This window comes from Centropristis striata, chromosome 8 (genome assembly GCF_030273125.1).
Source record: "Centropristis striata isolate RG_2023a ecotype Rhode Island chromosome 8, C.striata_1.0, whole genome shotgun sequence".
NCBI classification, from domain to species: Eukaryota; Metazoa; Chordata; class Actinopteri; order Perciformes; family Serranidae; genus Centropristis; species Centropristis striata.
Window position 1 is genome coordinate 28,658,046 of NC_081524.1, and position 21,002 is coordinate 28,679,047.

The 21,002-nt window shown below is 40.3% G+C and overlaps 1 protein-coding gene across 4 annotated transcripts in view; it reads right to left on the bottom strand.

The window, feature by feature from the left end:
• The window catches only part of oxr1a (oxidation resistance 1a), a 181,466-nt gene that overhangs the window by 47,666 nt on the left and 112,798 nt on the right, over positions 1-21,002 (bottom strand). For all 4 annotated transcript variants that reach the window (XM_059338607.1, XM_059338609.1, XM_059338606.1 and 1 more), the window contains one exon: positions 4,292-4,374. In XM_059338607.1, the coding sequence (XP_059194590.1) occupies positions 4,292-4,374 (83 nt within the window). The remainder of the gene's footprint in view (positions 1-4,291; positions 4,375-21,002) is intronic.

The window sequence follows — 21,002 nt, forward strand, 5'->3', positions numbered from 1 at the left end:
TTTATTACAATGTAGATATTATCTTCGTAATTTTTTCCATGGTTGCTATTGGTTAGAAAAATGATCTGGCTGTATGCTAATATACAGGAAGGCAAAATGAATGTGAACAGTATTACCACCAAAATTGTCTGTTGTAAACATACATGACAGTTTAGAGACCAACTTTTTGGTTCAACCCACTATAATCACCAAAATTGTGGGCAGTTTTCCTATGACGTGAGGGATCTTTACTTGCATTTGCTTTTGATTTAACCCAAAAAAAGTGTGCCTAAACAGCAACTGTTTCACATCCCGTCTGTTCATCTGATTGCAACAATTTCTTGCGACTTCCTGATGTCTGATGTCTTCCTGTGAGCCAGCACCTCACCAGAATAGGTGTGAACTTTTCCAAAGTGGCAACCTCTGGGCCTGAAAAGTGAAGCCAATACTGAAGGCCTTAAACCTGCATTATATCTAATGGCCAGCAGGGGGCGACTCCACCAGTTTCAAAAAGAAGTCTGTTTGTTTAAAGGTCAATAGGAAACCTCAGTAAACATTCTCATAATGACTTTATGGTGTCAGTCGCTAGTTTCAAGCCTGCTATATTAAAGCATTATGCTCATTTTGTAAATTATTGTGCCATTTAGAGTAAAAAAACACAATAAAGCAGGACACATTTTGGCAACCTAAAAATTCGGGGTGCACCGATCGATCAGCTATCGGCTGATTCTTTTAAGTCAAACCAATCTTATCTAGCGATCGTATCTACCTCAATAATGACCCCCCACAGTGCTCCCAACTTTGTTGCTAAATTTAGCAACCTTTCAGACCCTCTTAGCGACTATTTTTCAAAAAAGTGACTGGAGACAAATCCAGCGACTCCTTCTTACTCTTCTTAACGAGCCGAAAACGAGCCGGAGGCCGGCTTGTTAAGAAGAGTTAGCGGCAGTTAGCTACTGTTAGCTCTGTAGCAGTACAGTGTGTATGTGCTGCTGCTGCAGGACGTGTTCACTTAGAGATCTCTATTTGTTTACAACAAGCACCGGACACTCTGTACATAGTTAGCGATGCTGGTTAATTCACGATCACTATGTTTATGATCAGCGGAGACTCTGTGCATAATTAGCCAATGCTAATTGCACCTGCTGACGTTGTGCACAGTTAACGACAGCGGAAACCATACGTCACCTCCGGATTCTCTAAATCCCTCTGGGGGCTAACTTGTCCCACCGTGGAAAACCCTCTCCTCTGTTTGTTTCTTCTTCTACAGTTTGGCATCTAGCCCCCCACACTGTATCATCAAATGCTACGCTGCCCCCGTGCAAAAGGCACCAGTAATACAACTTTTTTTTCTTCCGAGTATAATGAACTTTTTGCCTTTTTATGATTTAATGACTATTCGAATATTTGAAAATTGATTCAAAATAATAATTCAAAAATGCTGTACTATAACGAAACCAAAAACTCACTCAATACAGGACACTTCTATCTATCTATCATTCTATCTATGGTTGCAGTTCTTTTGTTAGTTTGTCCTGTAAATTGTTGCTATTTATTTTAAGTTCAATATTTTGTTAACTACCTCAGACATTGTGATTTCCTTTATTTGTTAAAGAAAAATACTGCTGTGTTATTGTTTTTCAATAAAATAAGATTCAAACATTGAAGGTGTATGCTGTGAGTTATAAAAAAATCGGTATCGGCCAAAATCGGAATCGGCAGGTCAGGCTTTTTAAAAATCGGTGATTGGTGATCGGCCAGAAAATTACAATCGTTGCACCGTACTAAAAATGTCTTGTTCAGTGTACAGTGGACTAAAACACACTCTAAGGAGTCAGCTGTTTATTTGAATAACAATTAAACAATTATCCTTTGCTAACCAACTAGCCTGCTAGCACTAGTATTATCTTATAACATTATTCTGGCTCCTGGTCCATTCTGTGTATGTGTTGGTTGCAAAAAAACAATATGGCAACAGCAATAGACTAGATGGCAACAGCTGAAATGCCAAACTAAAGGCTTCAAAACTGGAGTCTACCAACCAATGGGGCACTACATATATTTCATAGTGTAGGCTTTGCCCTCAGTTTCTAAAGCTATAAAACTAACAACCAAGCTGTAATAATCCATAATTTTCCTTTCAAACATATCCGCAGCTATTTGCATGTTCAGGCAAAATCCAAAATAGCATCACCAACTGGAGCATCTATGTCCATGGTGTGATAAAGGTGGCGTGTCTGGAGATAAATATGTCTGGCCTGTACTCGCTCAGTTCTTTATTTTGTTTGACTCTGACCGGCCATCCTCTCAGCTCAGTTAGTGGGGAGTGAAAGCCCACCGTGTGGCTCACCTCTGTGCTGCTCTTTGCCTCTCTCTGTCTGCATCTTTCTGTCTCCTCATCTATCTCTGTTGTTCCCACAGACTTCAAACACTTTTTTAATTGGTTGCGGGTCAGCCAATAGCTGGACTTGGCTGAATGGAGTGGCGTTATCAGTGTCTAGGCAGGGATGCAGCTGCTCAGGTTATTTCTCAATACAAAAAAAAAAAAAAAAAAGGCTCAGAAAAGAAGCCTGTGTGTGAGGTAGAGGGGTGAGAGGGGGGTGGGAGAGGGAACGGGAGATTGTATTGATAAGGAAACGTAAGAGGAAACCTCCTTTTTCCTGTGGACGCTGGGATAGATTAAAAACGTATCTGGAGAGAGAAATAAGGAAACATCGCAGGCCATCCGTGGGCACGTAAGATTAGTTTAAGATAACACCACTTCTCAATCACTGGGACAGAATGTGTCTCTCACAGTGTAGGGGTTTGGTCATATTGTCTTAAATAATCTCAGCGGCCCAAAAACCTCCTCTCTACGTGCCACTGCAGCATGTCAGGCTACAGGACACAATCATTGGCAGTGCTCGATCCATCCATCACACTAGCAGCAATAAGGGGGGGTAATAAGGAGGAAGGAGCAAGACAGAGTGATGGCTGACAAGAACAGGATTGGTATGCTGTGTGATTGAGATATAAAAACATTAAATTTCTTCCCATTTTTCTAAAACACCAGCATTTCTGTCCATCTTGCTGACTTGTTGTGGCCCTTATCAGGTCATATCACAGGTCATGACACTGCTTTGGCTCTGACAAATACTCTGTTGTAATGTTTAGGTTGTTCAAGCCCCAGCTAGATAAACAAGGGCCTTGTCAATCAGCAAGTCTTGGATGACTGACAGGTTGGGGAGGCGGTGGACGTGAAAGAGGTGTCTCTGTTGCTGAGGTGTTGGGGATTGGAAAACAGAGGCGATCACAGTGAAACCTACAGAAGCTCCTGGAGCAGGAGTTTGGGAGAAGAGAGTGGAATGTCAGTGAGAGACCACAAACCCTGTTGTCCCTCCCTCCCTTCCTTCCTTTCCTCTCTCCTCTCTCCATTCTCACTTCATCTCGTCCTCTCTCAGCAGACAGGCAGACAGCCGGAGCTGAGCCACAGCAATCCCACTCCTCACTGTTGCCACGGAGAGGGAGGCAAGGAAAAGCAGTCTGACTGCAGCTGGATTTGAGGGTCATTTGAAGAACACAACCAGGCAGAGCAGAGACAGACTCCATTTTCAGCTCACACCAGGGAACCAGAGCCCTCTCTCTCTCTCTCTCTCTCTCTCTCTTTCTTTCTCTCTCTCAATCGCCTCACCCCCCTCCCCTTCTCCTACACAACAGCTAAATCAATAGAAATGACAACGCAGTTGGAAGGTCATTCGCGAGCACAGCAAGCTCTGTGTTGGAATGCTCTCCGATAGGTGGAGCGGAGAACGAATGGAAAAACAAATACAAATCCTGCCAGCACTCCTGCCTGTGTCCTGGTCTGATCCAGCTGGAGGAAACGTACGGAGCTGCTACAATTCCTCTCCCCTTCCTATAGATCAACATGCAAAATGGAGCTGAGCGTTGTGCTGCTGCACAGGGACTCTTTAACAGAGGATACATTGTTTCCATAAGGTTTCTATCAGCTACCCTGCATGTCTCTGCACACGCACACTGTCCTCTTTATGTAAACACTTTGAGAATGAGGTACACGTGTTACACTGACAAAATCCACAAAATGCTTCTCCCCCTCACTAATGAGCTACCAAGCATGGTTGGACATGGTGCCTTCACAACACACAAACACAACAGCTACAGCTAGAATATTACTGGAGCTAGTCAGAGCTAGAGAAACCACCAGCAGCAGCAGCAGCAGCAGCAGACACACACAGAAGCAGCAGCACGGGAGCAGAAAAGCGTCAAAAACACATAACGACATTATCACAGAAAGAGTTGCGTGTGCGTTACTCACAGAATATTTAATGGTTCCTTTGGGTTTCTGGAACGACATGCGCCTCCCATCCTTCTTCTCTGGAGTCTTCTTCTGGCCGGTATCTGAAAGCAAGCGAGGCAAGGTACGCATTACATTCATGTTCCTCTCTCCCCAGCTTGTCACAAGCTGCCGTTTCCCAGCCCCGTGGGTAGACAGCTCATTCGTCAACAGTGAGCGAGCCAGCCAGCCAGCCAGCGATGTGAGCTGTGAGCGCCGGACCACTTTCTCTCCCTCTCTCTCTCTCTCTCTCTCTCCCTCTCGCTCTGCTTCTACCCTCCTGCCCTTGCTCTCCCTCTCTCACGCTGTCCTCCTCTCTCTCTCCCTTCTTCCTCCTCACCCACCGTACGGCGCAATGACAGCCGTTGCGAGCAGTTCACCTTGCCTTCTTCCCCCTGTTGTCTCTCACTGCAGAAAGAGATCAGACTGACCTCCATCAGGGCACCGCCGCTCTGGATGCGAGCCAGAGAGGAGACGAGGAATATGGATATGGTTGGGAAGTGGGGGGTGCTAACGCTGGAGATGGGAGAAGAAGGAAAGTGGGGGCTGAACCAGAGGGTGGATGGAGGAGGAGAAGAGAGGATTCAGTGCTACGTGGTGGTTGGGTAATGTGGGGAAGTGGCAACTGGAGGTGTAGGGTATTAGTAGCAGGTATCAAGAATTTTAGGAATATTCAGAATTTCATACTTTTGCAAGGGAAGGCACTAGAAGGTGCCAGAAGACAGAGGTGAAGATCCAGGATGGATGGGTGGGAGAACCAAGGCAGAAGACAGAGAATAAGAGAGAGATGGAGGAAGGTGACAGAAGACGATGGAGGAAGGCACATGAAGCAGTTGGGGGGCTGGGTGAGGTTGGAAGGAAGCATGGAGATGAAGTAGGTTGGATGGAATATTAAAACAAGTGGATGAAAGACAGAAGCAAAAGATAGGATGGGAGATGAAATAAACTGGAAGGGGCCTCTTGGGAATGGAAAAGATCGAGAAAAGGGGCTGACTTTGGTCTTTGACTTCTGGCTGAGAACAAGGAGCATCGGCAAATGGGCTCAAGGAATAGTGCACAAGGCGTGGATTAGAGTTAGTGCTGGGTGTGAGGGCCAAGAAAGGAGATGATTGGAGGAGATTACAGAGTTTGAGTGAAGGATTTATGTTGGACATGTGTTGACCCAGTGCCCTCAGATGCCTCCCTTAAAAGTCTTTCTTTTGTTAGTGTTGCACACGACTAATGAGTCTCTTTATCCGTGTCTCATCAGGCATCTCAGATAGCTCAAAACATGAGTCATACACCAGTGTTGCTATTTCTGGGGCTCAGGACTGCCTGGCAGAAAGTGAGAGGGGAGGGGAAATCAGATCTGCTTCAGGTGTAAATATCAGTCTAGTAAAGATGATACTGTTTATGTTTGCCATGACATTTAGGCTTAGGCTTGTAAATACATGGATTTACTACTGATGTTGTCAAACGAGACTAGATAGAAAGATGATTTTATGTGCAATTATATTATAAATTATTTTTACATTTTCTTTTCCTGATTTTAAAGGCTGCATATCAGTGCTGTTCCACTTTGAGATGGCTCTTTTAAACACATTTTTAATGCTGTAAAACTGTTCAGTTCCCATCCAGGACTCATGTTGGATGGAGTCCATATATACTTAGTCCGGTAGGTTCTGGTCTTACTCTCTTACATCTATGGTGTGTGTCGCTATGTGGTTTTCAACCTATACGGTTGATGCACATTAGGTCATGGACCCCCATTTGATAAGATTTTGGTTGTTAGACTAAGACCAGAATGCTATAGTTGTCAGCTATAGTTGAGGAGTTAACCGCCAAAGACTCTTACTCACACTGGGCTCACTTCTATACTGAATAAAATAGTGACAAAAAACCATTACCCATTTTTATGGGAAAGCCCTGGGACTCCCTGAAGGATCCCTGGGGGTCCTTGGGCCCCTGGTGGAGAACCACTGAATTAGAGCGTACTCCCTATCAGCTCTGATCATACAGTATGTCATAGTCACTGCAGGAGAAAAGATTTTCAGGAAACCAGTATGAAGATTGAAGCTGTGAAGTGAGTTGTTTTTTATTTGATTTGTAGATATCAAATTGGTTACAGAATGATTATCTTCTGTCTAGATATCTCACAGCTAGCTGCAGAATGTTTAATTTTTGGTACAGGAGATGAAAATTGGACTTTCAATTATTTCTGTGAATTAGTCTATGAAGCATATATAAAATAATTATCTTTGCAATTAGTTCCTATGACTTAACAATTGTTCTTCGGACATTATTATTATATTGCAGCTTGTTCATTAATAGCTAATCATGCTGCTGTCTGCGTTAGTGCTCTCTCTGTTCAGGTCGACTGCAGCTTAGATGGGGTCTAATTATCATCAGGTCTATTTGGATCCGGTTTAACTGTGCTCAGGCTCCTTTCTGAACATTTCTTTGTGTGCATTATCTTTGAATAGGGCCAATAATAATTTCCAGATTATTTGCAATTCATTCAATATTGAGGCATTCTCTCAAAATGACTTTAATATTAGATTAAGTCAACACTACCCAGCTACGGTAGTGCATAAAATAACCTGTAGCACTATAAAAAACTTGGGTAAGGATTTGTGATGAGAAACAACACAATGGCTGCACAAACTGTGGGCGTGTGCCAAATCAATTATTCAGTATCCAAATGAAAACCTTGGCAGGATGATTACTTTCAGTGGGACAATAGAAACTGGAGCTGTGGATTGTGGATGATTGCGTTTTAGTTGCTATTTAGAGGCAACACGTCATAACTGTGATTCCATGCTTTCCTGTTATGAAATATAATCCACTGTGTCTCTGTTTAATTGCAGGTCATACCAGTGCGGCAGACTGCATGCAACCTGACTCAGTTTGTAAACGGCGGAGGTGTTGATCGGCTTTGTTAGCTGCAGAATTGCAAAGAAAACAAAGATTTATGCATTGCTTTTCTTTTGTTGTAGCTTGACGTGCAGATACATGGCTGTAAATACTAAGCTTATGCAGGCTGAGCACAACCGGGGTTAACAGAAGATCAGGCTAAAATGTCTTCCACTCCCAAATAATAACAACTACGAAGCACAAGACAGACAGAAAGAAAGGGAATAACAGATATGCATTAGCAGCTGCAGGGGTGTTTGCACATGGTGAGCCACTGATTGGTCTAAAATTAAACCTCACCATGGATGGTGGCACAAGAAATGGGCATTTTATTCTCACTCCAGACACACAGCGGAGCTCAACACCGGGGCATCTTCAGTAACAAAGGCTCTGGTTTCATCCCACTCCACAGGAAATTCAGAGCATCTGTTGTCTCTAAATAAGCCCTGCTTCTATAGAAGGAAGCTACTTCTTAAGTCCACAAATCACACTGTGTTTCATGTTATCCATCCGCATCCAGTGCAGTATTGGAATTTTGATTTTCAGTCAAGCCTGTTTTTGCCGTCAATATACAAACGGATAGTATTTTAACTTTGCTTTTTCTTATCTCCGTTCAGTCTTTGTTTTTATACCACAACAGCAACACATTACACGTCATGCATTGAGACAGTATGATGTAACACACTCAAAATGGCAGAATCTGGAGATGCAGAGGCTGCACAGGAAAGGCGTGAAGAAATGGGCCTGTGGCCAATGCCAATCCAGATAAAATAAATGCAGTTATCTATGCTGAATAGCACAGTGGAAAAAAATTCTAACAGAGGGGAGCGGAGATTACCTAATTTGTTGTTCAACCAAGTAAAACAACAGTTGCCTCAGTATAGGCTGTTTTACTGTTGTCATTTCCCATAAAGGACATTTAACTTGGCTCATTAATGGGCTGAATTACAATTACACTGGGTCAGCTGTGAGAGAAGCTGTGTGACTCGCTCAGATGCTGAAAGAAGCTCCTGTGTGTCGGGAACAACAAAGGCTGCTTCTCACCCATCTGGGTTGTAAACAGTCACAAGAAGTCATGCCTAGCTGAACAACTTAGGAAAAAATGCGTGACAAAGGCTGTGACTGAGTCATGGCCCACCAAACTGCCTCATGGCAACACAATGGGGTGGTGTTAAAATTTTCTAAACTCGTTTGATATCAATTTAAACCAGACTTTCAGCCAGACTCATTGGTACACCAAATGTTGCCACGAGGTGTCACACTCAACTGAGTAGCCGCTCCTGAGTTGACATAATGTTGCTACTTCAGTCCACTTGGTGGTGATAAAAAAAATTAAAAAAAGTAAAAAAAAAACAGAAGAAGAAGCAGGCTCACCTCTTTCATCCAATAAATGTTCATACTGGCAGTTTTAGTTTTCTTTGAATCTTCTTGTCCCACTTATACTGATCTCCTTCATGCCGGCCTAAACTCGGCAGAAAATTGTGAGGGTCTGGCATGGCCTCTGTTAGTCCATTTGTAAACAAATAAATATGCAAATCATGTTGTGTTTGAGCCCTGCGATAGTCTGGCGCCCAATGTCAGCTGGGACTGGCTCCAGCCCACCACGACCCAAGTTCGGATTGAGGATAAATGAATGAATGAATGAATGAATGTTGTATTTGTGCATCAAATTGAAGGGAGACAGTCAAACGATTAGGGAAACAGTTTTTTTGAGGACAAAAAAATATAAGAAATCATAACTGCCGTTGATATACCTGTGTAGCCCGTCCACGTAAAGTCTATGTGTTGGAAACACTGTATACAATTTCAATACAGCGCTGCGATGCTATCGCCACAGGTTGCTGATGTAGGCTACTTTTTAATTTGCCATGGTGTGTCATAATTTGCACAAAATAAAGCTTGTAAAGCGGAATGGACCGGCAAAACAGGAAATTGACCCAACACAAAGACATGAGAACAGCAGGTATGACTGTGGGGTTTTGTCCTTGCTGGACCTCCACTTCAAATACTCCACAAAGTCCTGTAGTATGTTTGACTTGCACCTCTCTGCAGCTCTATGGTTTAATATGTACAAGTGGGGGTTTGTGACATGAAAGCTGTGATAAACCCCTGCTGAGTGACACTTCTCTGAAATAAAGCTACTTGAGGACAAAGGAAAATATTGAAATTGGTTATTACAAATGCTCTTCATAAGGAATATATATAGAATTCTAACAAGAGGTCCCCTCATAACTTTTCTCTCTCTGTTCTTACACATTCAAATAAAACACAAATTCAAAAGAATGCCTTCATCAACAAGTATGAGGCAGTTGTTCACTGGAGATTTGTTGAAAGTACATCACTATGAAAAGCCTGGGAAGACCAAAACAACAATATCTCTTTCATAGCTCCATTAATGGATGTCCTCAATGATTGAATTGTAACTACATAGGAAAAAAAGAAACACGTTCTCATTTAAAGACACAGGAACTTCTGGAACCTTTGGGAATTAATAAATCCAACATGGAATAAATTGAATCTGAATGATTTTAAACAAGAGCTTAACACAAATGCTGCTGTTGTATTTGACTCTCAAGACGTGCTGGTTCTGTACACGCGCAATCTGTTGAGTATGAATCATGGCTGCTAAATATATAGTTCCCCTCACTTTGTACACAGCTATGACAAACTGAAGCGGGCAGGGAATAGGAGAGTCAACAACTATCTGACTAACATTCCCTCATGGTCTGATAGAATACACAAGCAGCCAATTTCCCTGAGATCCCTTGTTTTCCCTGCCTGCTGGCTATATAGCCCTCCCCAGATGTTATTTTTAGAAAAGCTCTAAACAGTTGGGGAGGCAAGAGCTCTGCACCACAGCCACACTGAACAGGTGCTGTGCAGGACTAGTTAGAGAGCTGGAGACTTTCTTAAAAAAGTTTGTGAGGGGGGAGGAGGGAGGGAGAGAGGGATGGCATAGTCGGTGGCATGGCACTTTGTTGTATACAGGGGTTGGACACAATAGCAGAAAAACCTATGAAATATAATGCAATAGGACTGAAACACATACCATTTCTGTGTTTTGTGAAGCTTCAAATAGTTGGTGCTTGTTTAAGACTGTATCTGAGAATTGCTGATTAACTCCTGTGGTCATGTTTGAGGACATTTGTATCATATCGTTAATTTTAGCGCTAAAAAATTACTTGAAATATTGATAAGTTGATTGAAAATAATAGATTACTGTCCACAACATACAGTCATGGAAAGATTATTAGACCATTGTTTTCTTCAATTTCTTGTTCATTTTAATGCCCGGTACAACTAAAGGTGCATTTTTTTTAGATAAATATAATGATAACAAAAATAGCTCATAAGAGTTTAATTTAAGAGCTGATATCTAACCATTTTCCATGGTTTATAATAATGACCAAAATCATTAACAAGAAAACCAGTGGTTAGATGTTAGCTCTTAAATTAAACTTTTATGAGCTATTTTTGTTGTTATCAAATATTAAAATGAACAAGCAACCGAAGAAAACAAGGGTGGTCTAATTTTTTTTTTTACCATGACTGTAGAATTGGACTATTGTAGAAAGGTGCCAAATGGCAACTTTGGATGTGGATATTTGGTTGTGATAGAGTCGTTTTTATTTGTCAGGTATTTTAAGTACAACTCACCTTGACTATACTGACGATTATCTGTGTACTAGCCATGTGTTTTCACATTCCTCTTCTGTAAGGGGTAGATGTCTGTGCACTTAACTACAAAATAAGATTCAAACGTATGCCAGACAAGCACCTTAAAAGAAGAGACAATCAAAAGCCGTAAAAGAAACCTGAAACCTCAGGCACAGACAGAGGAGACCTGTCAGTACAGGGAGCGACAACATATGACAGAAAATGGCATAATAAATGTCATAGATGGAATTTTCATATAGAATATGATCTACTCCTTATACTATTTTAATTTTTTTGGTTTCAGGTTTGTCAAATAACAACACTAAGTCTACATGGGCACAGTGGTGATTAAGTTCAATTCTAATGTCAGTATGCTAACATGCTCACAATAACAATGATAACATGCTGTTGTTCACATTCTAGTGTGGTAGTACTGTATGCAACTGTAACATCTGTTCATAAGCACTGAACCCACTGAGCTGATGGTAATGTCATCAGCTATATTGGATAAATGAAACATTGCAGCTTCTCGAGATCTAAATCATTATAAACTACATTTACGTTTGTTCTCTGGAAAAAGTAAACATGCAATGTTGCTTAATTTTAAATCTTGTCCATCTTGTCCAGCTCCTTGTATGTAAAACTGCACTTTTTGTATCATGTTTGACTGTTACATGTCCTCAGTTGTGGGACATTAATACACATAAAGACAGTTTTGACTTTAACATCTATTGCCAATAAAGAAAACCACATCAACAGCCCCATGGCAGTTTATGATGCCTGTAATGGACAGAAATAACAGTCACATTTTGAAAACAGAATTGGCTTGTCTGCTAGTTTAATCTCAAATCCAATAAGAATATCAGGTAAATAGATAATAAGACTGTTTCACAACACAAAACAATATTACTTTGCCGTTTGCTTTTCTGGCCGGAAAGCACCATTTGTTGTAACACAGTAACCTGTGGCAACATCTTCCAATTATGAGTGGATGACACTTTAGTAGGAGGAGGTGGGGAGGAGGACAAGTGTCAGAAAGTGGATTTTAAAGCCAGTGATCCCTGCTCCTGATATGGTCATTTGGTGTTGATTGAAATCATGCAGCTACACTTATCTAAAGCCTTGCTGTAGTAAAAACTCAGCTACATACTGCTGCTTTAAGAAACACAAGAATACCCTAGCTAAAAAAACATTGTGAATGGTGTTATCCTGATTTGTAGGCCACGGTGTTGGGCTAAGAGGGACAGATGGAGAGTCGCGACTTCTGACTCGAAGTCAAGAGTGTGTGAGACCAGTGTTCAGTCAGTATAGGCAGTGGAATGCTTACTCAAATGAAACAGGAGTAAAAAGTGCTGACTATCACACAGTGCCAAACTGTGGCTTTAAAGCTAAGCTGGTGGTGCTGTTATCTTAACACCAAGTCGTTAGGTGGACATGACAACTTTATTACAGCAAAGAGAACTGCAGGTTTCAAGGGCTTCATGTATAAAAGGAAGGCATCTATTATGTATCGCAAGCTACAATACGTTATCTTATATCATAAGAAAAGCATTAATGAAGTTTGATTCAGAGAGCCAAGTTCACTATTGGTGTGTGTGTGTGTGTGTGTGTGTGTGTGTCCTGCTGGTGCCAGGGCCTGTATGAGGGTGCTGCAGAGAGCATGCTGTTTGACAGAGTAATCTCTCAAATGTTTGTTTGGCTGCAGAAACAAACAGTCCTCTAAAACCTGACCAATATGGGATTTTTGGGACCGATGTGTAAACTGATTTTAGAGGGGAAAAATTCACTGAGTACCGACAGGATGCTGGTATAGTGAATGTTTGAGCTGGACATGTACATACAATATATTATATTATAAATTGTGAATTAAGTCTAGAAATGAAAACAGAGAAAAAATAAAAAATAAAATAAAAGTAAAACAAATAGTTATATATATATATATATATATATATATATATATATATATATCAGTAATGTATGTTCAGTTTGCTGACCATTAAAAAAATAAGCTAACACCATCTCTAAATGAACACCCCCAAACAAATCACCCACCACATTTTTTCTGCATTATACGTTCTGTAAAAAAAGTTTCATATTGGTGCACATCCAACAAAATATGACAATACCAATAAATACCAATATGTCTGTAATAGGCCTCTATCAACCTATATTATCATTCAACCGATAAATCAGTCAGGCTCTACAGTCCTCATTTAATGACGGTGTATAATTTAACCAGATATTATTGACTCCAACAAATATAAAAAAGAGCATCAAAGGCTGATTGCTTAAGGAGTGGCAGCCACCTGGATAAAGCATACACAAGTTGCATTAGTCTTTAATGATCTGATCACATCCAATAAAGCGAGGCTGTTTTTCTAAAGACTTTTTAATACTTTGCATGTCTTCAACCTGCAGGAAAGTAATTACAAATATGGATCCTCTAATTACTCATTGTAAGTTGCTGGATGATAGAGGCAATGTATCATACTAACAACAGCAAATGTCAGCTTTCTTAATCAACAGTCCCGTTGTCTCGGAAGACTTATGAATACCATCGAATGGAGGAAAAGTGACAACAGCACTGTAACAAGAAGCAGGCCATTATTGCTGTGTAGCTGCACTATAGTGCTAGCATAAGCTGTAGTCTTTCCATTGTAATGAATATACAGTACATGGGTCTAGTGGAGCTGTCAACTTAAACACAGAGAACACGTTGTGACAGGCAACATCCCTTTGCCAACACTCTCAGTACCACTCAGCTCTATATTACACTGCCAGCCTCCGTGGACCAGCCTATACACCACTCAGCTTTTATAGGAAACTTTGCTGAACTGCAGTTTTGTATGTGAGTGTGTGTGTGTGTGTGTGTGTGTGTGTGTGTGTGGGCATGTCCACGCTAGAACAGGAGGCACTGGCTCTGCCCTGTCCTCTCATTAACACTCTACCCATGTCGGCTAATCACACTCCCGTTGTGTCTCTGGTAATGTGGCTAAATTCTTTACACTGCGAGATGATTTTCTGCCTCCACTCTCAACATTAAAAGGCAGGCAGTCATCTGTACAGAGGTGTGTTAATACAAACACACACTAGCTTCAATTAATATTCTGACAGCGTGTATATGACTGTTTCCATAGTGACGAACCAGGTGCAGACTTAAAAGGAAAAGGTGTCATTAAAAAATAAGAGTGGTAAACCTGTCTGCATTATACACGAGTAGTTTCAGCTTTCTGGAACATTGTTCCAAATCATATAGCACTTAAGCTGCCTCACTGTCAATCATGTTGATATATTAACCATAACCATGGTATTGACTAAATGACCGTAATTAACAATAATATGCATCACCAATATGAAGACTGAATCTTAAAACTGTAACTGGTCACAGTTGTTCTTAAAGGGTGAACCTGTAGTGACCGGACACTGTTCAAATCTCTGGTCTGTATTGTTTTTGTTACTGTTGGTACTGTAAGTATAGAGCAAAAACAACTAGCCAATTACCTGAATAGTTGTAGGACAGGAAAAAAAATCAGTAAGAATATGACCTGATTCAATGTTATTTAAATTTATTAAGAAATCTAATATTCTCGTTTTCAGATTCAAAAATGTAAAAAAAGGCTCTCCTTTGTTTCATGTTTTGGTAAAATATGAACAAAGCAAGTAATATGAAGAATTAACCTTGGGGCTAGGGTTCAGTGTTGAACCTTAATACATATTTGTATTGACTGAAATGTGTCCAGCTGGGTTTCCATTATCCTGTAATTGTAAAAAGGCTCGGGCCTTTTCCGACCTCAGATCATCATGCTCAGGTCATGTGCTTACAGAACGCTGCATCCCTGTGCCTTGGACTTATCAGGGCTTACTGCTCCCAGTGTGACTGGGAACCAGTGTCCTCAGTGTGTTATGTCGGCAACAGACCTGACTCATCTTGAAACATGAACCCCTTCTTGTTTCAATGCTTTGTGGGTGAGAATTTTTTCCGCATCAACGTTGTGTAATACTTATACGTTCATTTCAGAGATAGCATCACTGTGCATGTGAGTTTGTTGATGGGACATATATAATTTGGAATATAAGATAGGCAAAAGTAGCTACTTTTCAATACAAAATACTATAAATCTACATGCAATGAAGATGTCACTTTTACATAGCCCACCTATCAATTGTTCGTGAGCTCAACAAAAAACGGATTATATTTATCTGAAATTTCTCCAATTTGACTGTGAAATTGAAAACAGAAACCCTGGTCCAAAGCAAAGTATGAAAAATGGCCAAGTATTTGGGATCTGGCATTACATTTCTTAGCAAAACGTAAATTCCAGCCTCTCATTTAAATTAAAACATCAGTTTCAGAGTAGTGCTTGCTGGTGCAGAAAACATTTAATGATGCTCTGAGCTAAAAGCTAATGTTACCAAGCTAACATGCCCATTGTAACATGGTGATATTTAGCAGGTGTTTTAATTGTAGAATAATTGTTTTTGTAAATAGAGTCTGGTTTTTGGTGAGTGCTTTAGCTGCAGATTCTAAACAAAAGGATTTTTCTTTCAAACAATAAGGTTCATCTCTGTAGGGATTCTTTGTCTTACACATTGTTAGAATCATTACATTCAGTAAACCTTCACTTGCTAGTGAAGTTAAGAAGTGTGAGTAATTGAATAATGTGCTGTACTCTGCTAATGTTGCACAGATTTTTGCAACCATCTGAAAAACGTATATGTCCTTCCAACCTCTCTGGGTAATGTGAATCACTACCAGGCACAACGTTTTAACCACAACCTTGAAACCCACAAAGCAAACCTCAAAAAAAAGAAAGAAAATCTGACACGATTGCATTAGAGTCTATGGAGCAGAGCTGCACAGTTGTCGGACCCAGCCCAAGCTCATGCTACGACTATGACTGACACCACAATGATGAAGCAATATTCTGCATACCATTAACCACAGTTAGTTTCTCACCAACTCACACTGAAGCACTCTGATCCACACTTGATGCAGCTGTAAACAGGCGGCCCTGCAACCGCTCCAGACCTCCCATCCTCCTCCACATCTCTGCTGTCACATGCATTCAGACTCCAGGCTCACTAATCACACTGTGATTCCTCCAACCTTTGGCGTTAAGGTTATTGCACTTTGAGCAATATTTCTTTGCAAGTCAAAGTTGGGGGTGGGAGGGTCTGTGTGTGTGTGTGTGTGTGTGTGTGTGTGTGTGTTTGTTGGGGTGTAAAAGGGGACATGATAAATGGTATAGCTGAAGTATAACTCTGCATTGGATCAATGGCGATACATATACATAATGTACAGTTGCTGTAGCTTCCACAACAACTCTGATTCATCTCTGCCATGACAGTACTGCAACGCTGTGACCCAACTGATGTTTGATGATGTGCAAAAGGGCATTAACGACCAGTGTCCATTCATTATTATTACATTATCACTCTTAATTAATTAAACAATCTTTGGATTGCCTTAAGAGAAATCTCATGGTAGAAAGCAGATGGTAGAAAATGGAGCACAGTTGGTATGAGCACACTTGTGTCGTGCAATCAAAAGCACATCTTTATCAGTTTGCGTGGCCTTTTAGAGCCCTGGCACCCTGCATCTGAGCAGCAACACTAACCTCTCAGGTTACAGCTCCAATCAATAACAGGAGAAGTGATGAGCTCAGCTATGAGAAACACAAACTCTGCATTATCAGATCGTCTTATTGAGCCAAAAGCAAAGGGTCCTGTTCAGGAGTCAAGATTTGAATACAGTATAGGCCAAATGCAGGTACAGGGAGTGACACACACAAACACAGGGATAATAGGCATATATTTTCTTAGGGCACCACAGGAATGAGTTCCTAAACCTGAATGTAAATTAGCATTTTAGCTAGCTAGCTTTTTGTGGTCTAACCTCTCAAACTCCGTGAGGATTTTGAATAGATTTTTGGTTAGATGCCTGAAATAAGGTCTGTGGTTAACACAAGCTGAAGAGATGTTCAAGCTTTGTTGTACGACAAAATATGTTAGTAAATACCCCCACTTTTTACGCGTCCTTAAAAAGTTGGTTGCTAACAAGTGGCATAATGAGACTACAGTGGTTGTCAGGGACATTAAACGTCATCATGCTGGACACAGAAAGGAACTCTCTCACTAGTCTGCACTACAGCCTTAAGTCATGGTTTTCAGTGCTTTTGCAAACTCTTGTAGATTGTAAATTATGTTAATAAACAATATAATAGGCTACAGATTTGCTAGCTTCTCAAAACAGCTGGTTAAGTTGTCAGAGAGTGACTGAAGCATAACGGTTGTGATGGTCAAGTCATGTGACAGTGGTCTAGTTCACTATAGCATAACTTTAGCTCTTTGCTTTTGTCCTGCTAAACAAAACATGTAAGCATCAGAAACGTGTGTTTGCCACTGAGCTTATTACCTGCAGTGATCCTAAATCCAATGCAAAAATCCCATAGGAGAATTCTCAATAGACCCCATGGAGATGCTACTTCTGGGTTGCCTACAAAAATACATAATTTCATTTGCGCTCTATATAAAACATAAATAATAAGAGTGGCAATAAATCACTGACTAAGTGAGTAAGTACTTTTTTCTAAACAGTGGCTTCTATGGCCACATGTGGCAATTAGAGAATAATGGTAAATTCTGAGTTATACAGAGTATAACAGGGGCACAAGAACTCATAATGCTATGTCGATAATACTTTTGAATGTGAATGCAGTGCTTTTAAATGTAACTGAGCACTTTTATATTGCAGTATTGTTACTTGTACTCATGAAAACGATAAGCAGAGTGAGTAATGTATAATGCTCCTCAAAGTGCAACCACAGTCTGTAATGGCCAAACAGAAACAGAGGCTGCAGCACCAACACTGACAGCTTGCTTTCCATTTACTCAGACAGGTCTGCTGAGATTAAGTGGGAAAAAAAGAAGACAGCATCTCCTCAAATCCATCTGCATGACGAGCTATCAAACACAGTGAGACTTGACAACTTGATGAACCCTCTCCTCTTAGCAATGAAACTAAACTCATCTTACAAACAGGTTTAGTGCAAAATGTTTATCCTTTACAATACAGCAAACTTGGGAGAATAGGTAAAAAAAAAGAATGATAACTCAGTCGTGGTAGAGAGAGACATTTCTGCTCCCGGCTCTAATGGGTGGCAAGGAGTTAAAATATGAGTTTTAACCACAGGTAAAAATAAACCAGTGAGGAGTGCTTTATTTTAAACATTTACAGAATGGCCGCTGACGCCTCTGGGGGCCACTGCGCTGACTGTCCCATAGAGGCAAATGTGTGACTTTTAGTTGTATCCATAATATGTATAAAATTGACTTAACATGGTACCACTAAATCTCTGTACCGACTACTACATAGTCAGCACTGAAATCTCTGTTTGGAAGTCACAGCAGTTACTGGAAATATATATTTCCTTTGGAATGCACTTGTAGCTAACAATCAGCTAAATACTTAAACATGAAGCAATATTTCAAATCTACACAAATCTAGAAATTTATTACAGCAAACTGGCATTTATTTCTTTATGATAATGTTATTTCACCTGCAAAGGATAATGCTTACAGAAGAAAGCCACACACTGTACTTCACTGGCTACTGCTATTGTGTTATTTCAGTGATGTAAACAATCTTCACCATTGATCACATAAACCTGTTATAATGATTTCAGGCTGATATAAATCATTATTGTCATCATATAGTTTGTAAATGTATTTGAGGCTTATTTTACCAAGTGTTTACAAAATAAGCAGTTTAAAACTGCAGATAATGAGATGAGGTTTACAGTTCTGGTTTCACGATATACTGTGGTTTTAAATTATAAAAAGATCATACCATGCATGGCAAAATAAACGGTATTAAAACATGGTGACCTTTTACACATACTGCCACATAATATTTAATAATAATAAAGCATTTGTTCACACCAACAAAACAACTTGTTTTCATTCCTTATTGTAACTAATAATAACAATAATAATAATAATTGTGTGATACCATGACATTTTGTAGTACCACAAAACTGAGATTTCCTGGGAGTTATCATAGCATGAAAGTCTCATAACGTTGCAACCCTACAACCAACATCGCAGTTACATTTCAAGCCCCATTCAGTCATCAGCAATAAAAAATATGATGATGATCCATGCTCCAAATCAAAAATAACAAAAGCTGCAGTTTCTGACCAACTCATCCTAAATACACTAAATAAATAGCATGAAGCATAACACAAATGGAACAGGTACAACCTTATAACTTGACAACCTATGGGCACATTAGCACAGGACTAATCAATAAGTAAATATGTTAGTACAATACATTATCAATCATTGCAAAAACAAGTGATTTATATAAAAATAATTTAGCCTCATGCTTATCTTAAGTAGTTTAACTGCAGTGAGAATTAATGAGCTGCTGGTTCTAGTGAAGTGGAGGCCTTCTACTCTTTCTGCCCTGAGGACATACAGAAAACTGAGCTAATGGGACAATAGAGAATGGCACTAGTTGTCACACAGCAGTCATGCCACACTACATTTAGCTTGATTATGCCTTGTGAATTCTTTCACTGGCTTTTTGATAGGGCTGGGCAATATGGACCAAAAGTCAAATCCAGATATATTTAGGCTGAAAATTGATACATGATATATATCTCAATATTTTATAGCAAAGTGAGAGCAAATGTTCATTCAAAGCCAAATATGACATGTCACAGGTAGTTTTATTGTAACCGTTTATTTAAGTGAACAAACATACTGTATAACAACAGGAGTACCTTTTTTCCAAATCAAAGCTCCATAAAGCGCCAATCTTTTTCCGAAATAAATATATTTATATGAGAAAAGTAGCCTGGGTATTCCCATACTGCCTTGTGCGCTCGATTTCATTTCGAACCTGCAAATAGTCTGGCAACTATGGCCGATTCTTAGCCCTGTTTTAGGGATCCAATCACAGAACGGGGAGGGACGGCAAGACGATGACGCGTACTACTCGACACAGGAAAGCTTGTAGTTTTGTAGTTTTCTTACGAATCCAACATGGCTGCAGCAGACGCAAAGCTCTCTTCGGATCTAGCTGTAGACAGTGTTCTAGATAGTTTAGAGCCAAAGTTAGAATAGGAGAATAAGGCGTAAAAATAAATAATCTTGCAGAAAGCGAGAACTGGAGAAGCAAAGCAGCAAGCAACACTCTTTCACAGACACACAGACACACACACATCAACATGCTGCAGGAAAACAGAAGCAGAATTGAGCATTTTAGTCCCAAAGTAGAGATGGGTTAGTCTGGCTCGAATTTCTGTCGCTTTTCATACGTCATCTGGTATAACTGATACGATTGGCTAAGAGCTACGTACAGACGCTTATGATAGACATTCATAGCAGTCAAATAAACGGCTCTGGAGGATCGTAAACCACACCTCCTCTACGGAGAAATGAATAGCTCGTTGCCAGACTAGATCTCATTTGTGATATAGTCTGGCGTTAGCCAGGCTATGAGAAAAGAATAACAAACATTACAAAATAACTACATTTTACAAACCCTACTTTCTGAACAAGTGAGGCAACCCTGTATTGCTTAGTTAATATGTGATGAATGTGATGGATTAATCTTTTATAGACATAATGTGTGATCACTGGAAGCCGACTTGGTTAGACTTAGAACCCTGATCTCTGGTGTGGTAAACCTAGGCTTTACCAGTCTGTCATTGCCAGATCTTTCTCCCCAGGACTCTGTCAGCATGGGAGAATGATCTGCACCTATTATTGGTTTAGCTACAGGGAAAAAAATTACACTGGCTTTTTTTTGTATTTCTTTAAACCAATCACAATTTTCTTGGGCGGCGCTAAGCCCACAATGTAGCAACGGTGCTTTTGCAAAACAGATAGTGGAGACAGCAGAAGGGGAGGAGAATGCTACATGTCCAACAGTGGCCTCATATCCACAGTCTAGATCCAGTGAGTCAGATTAGTGCTTTACCAAGCAGTTTTTGTAGGTGTGTCATGTGTTCCGAAAACTCTTGGTTAGGAAAGTACATTTCTCACCACAGGAAAAGACTGTTCCCTGACATCCTGCTGGAGAGGGACAAAATCATCTGTACACTTAATAAAATGTCTCTTCACATTGGCACCTCAC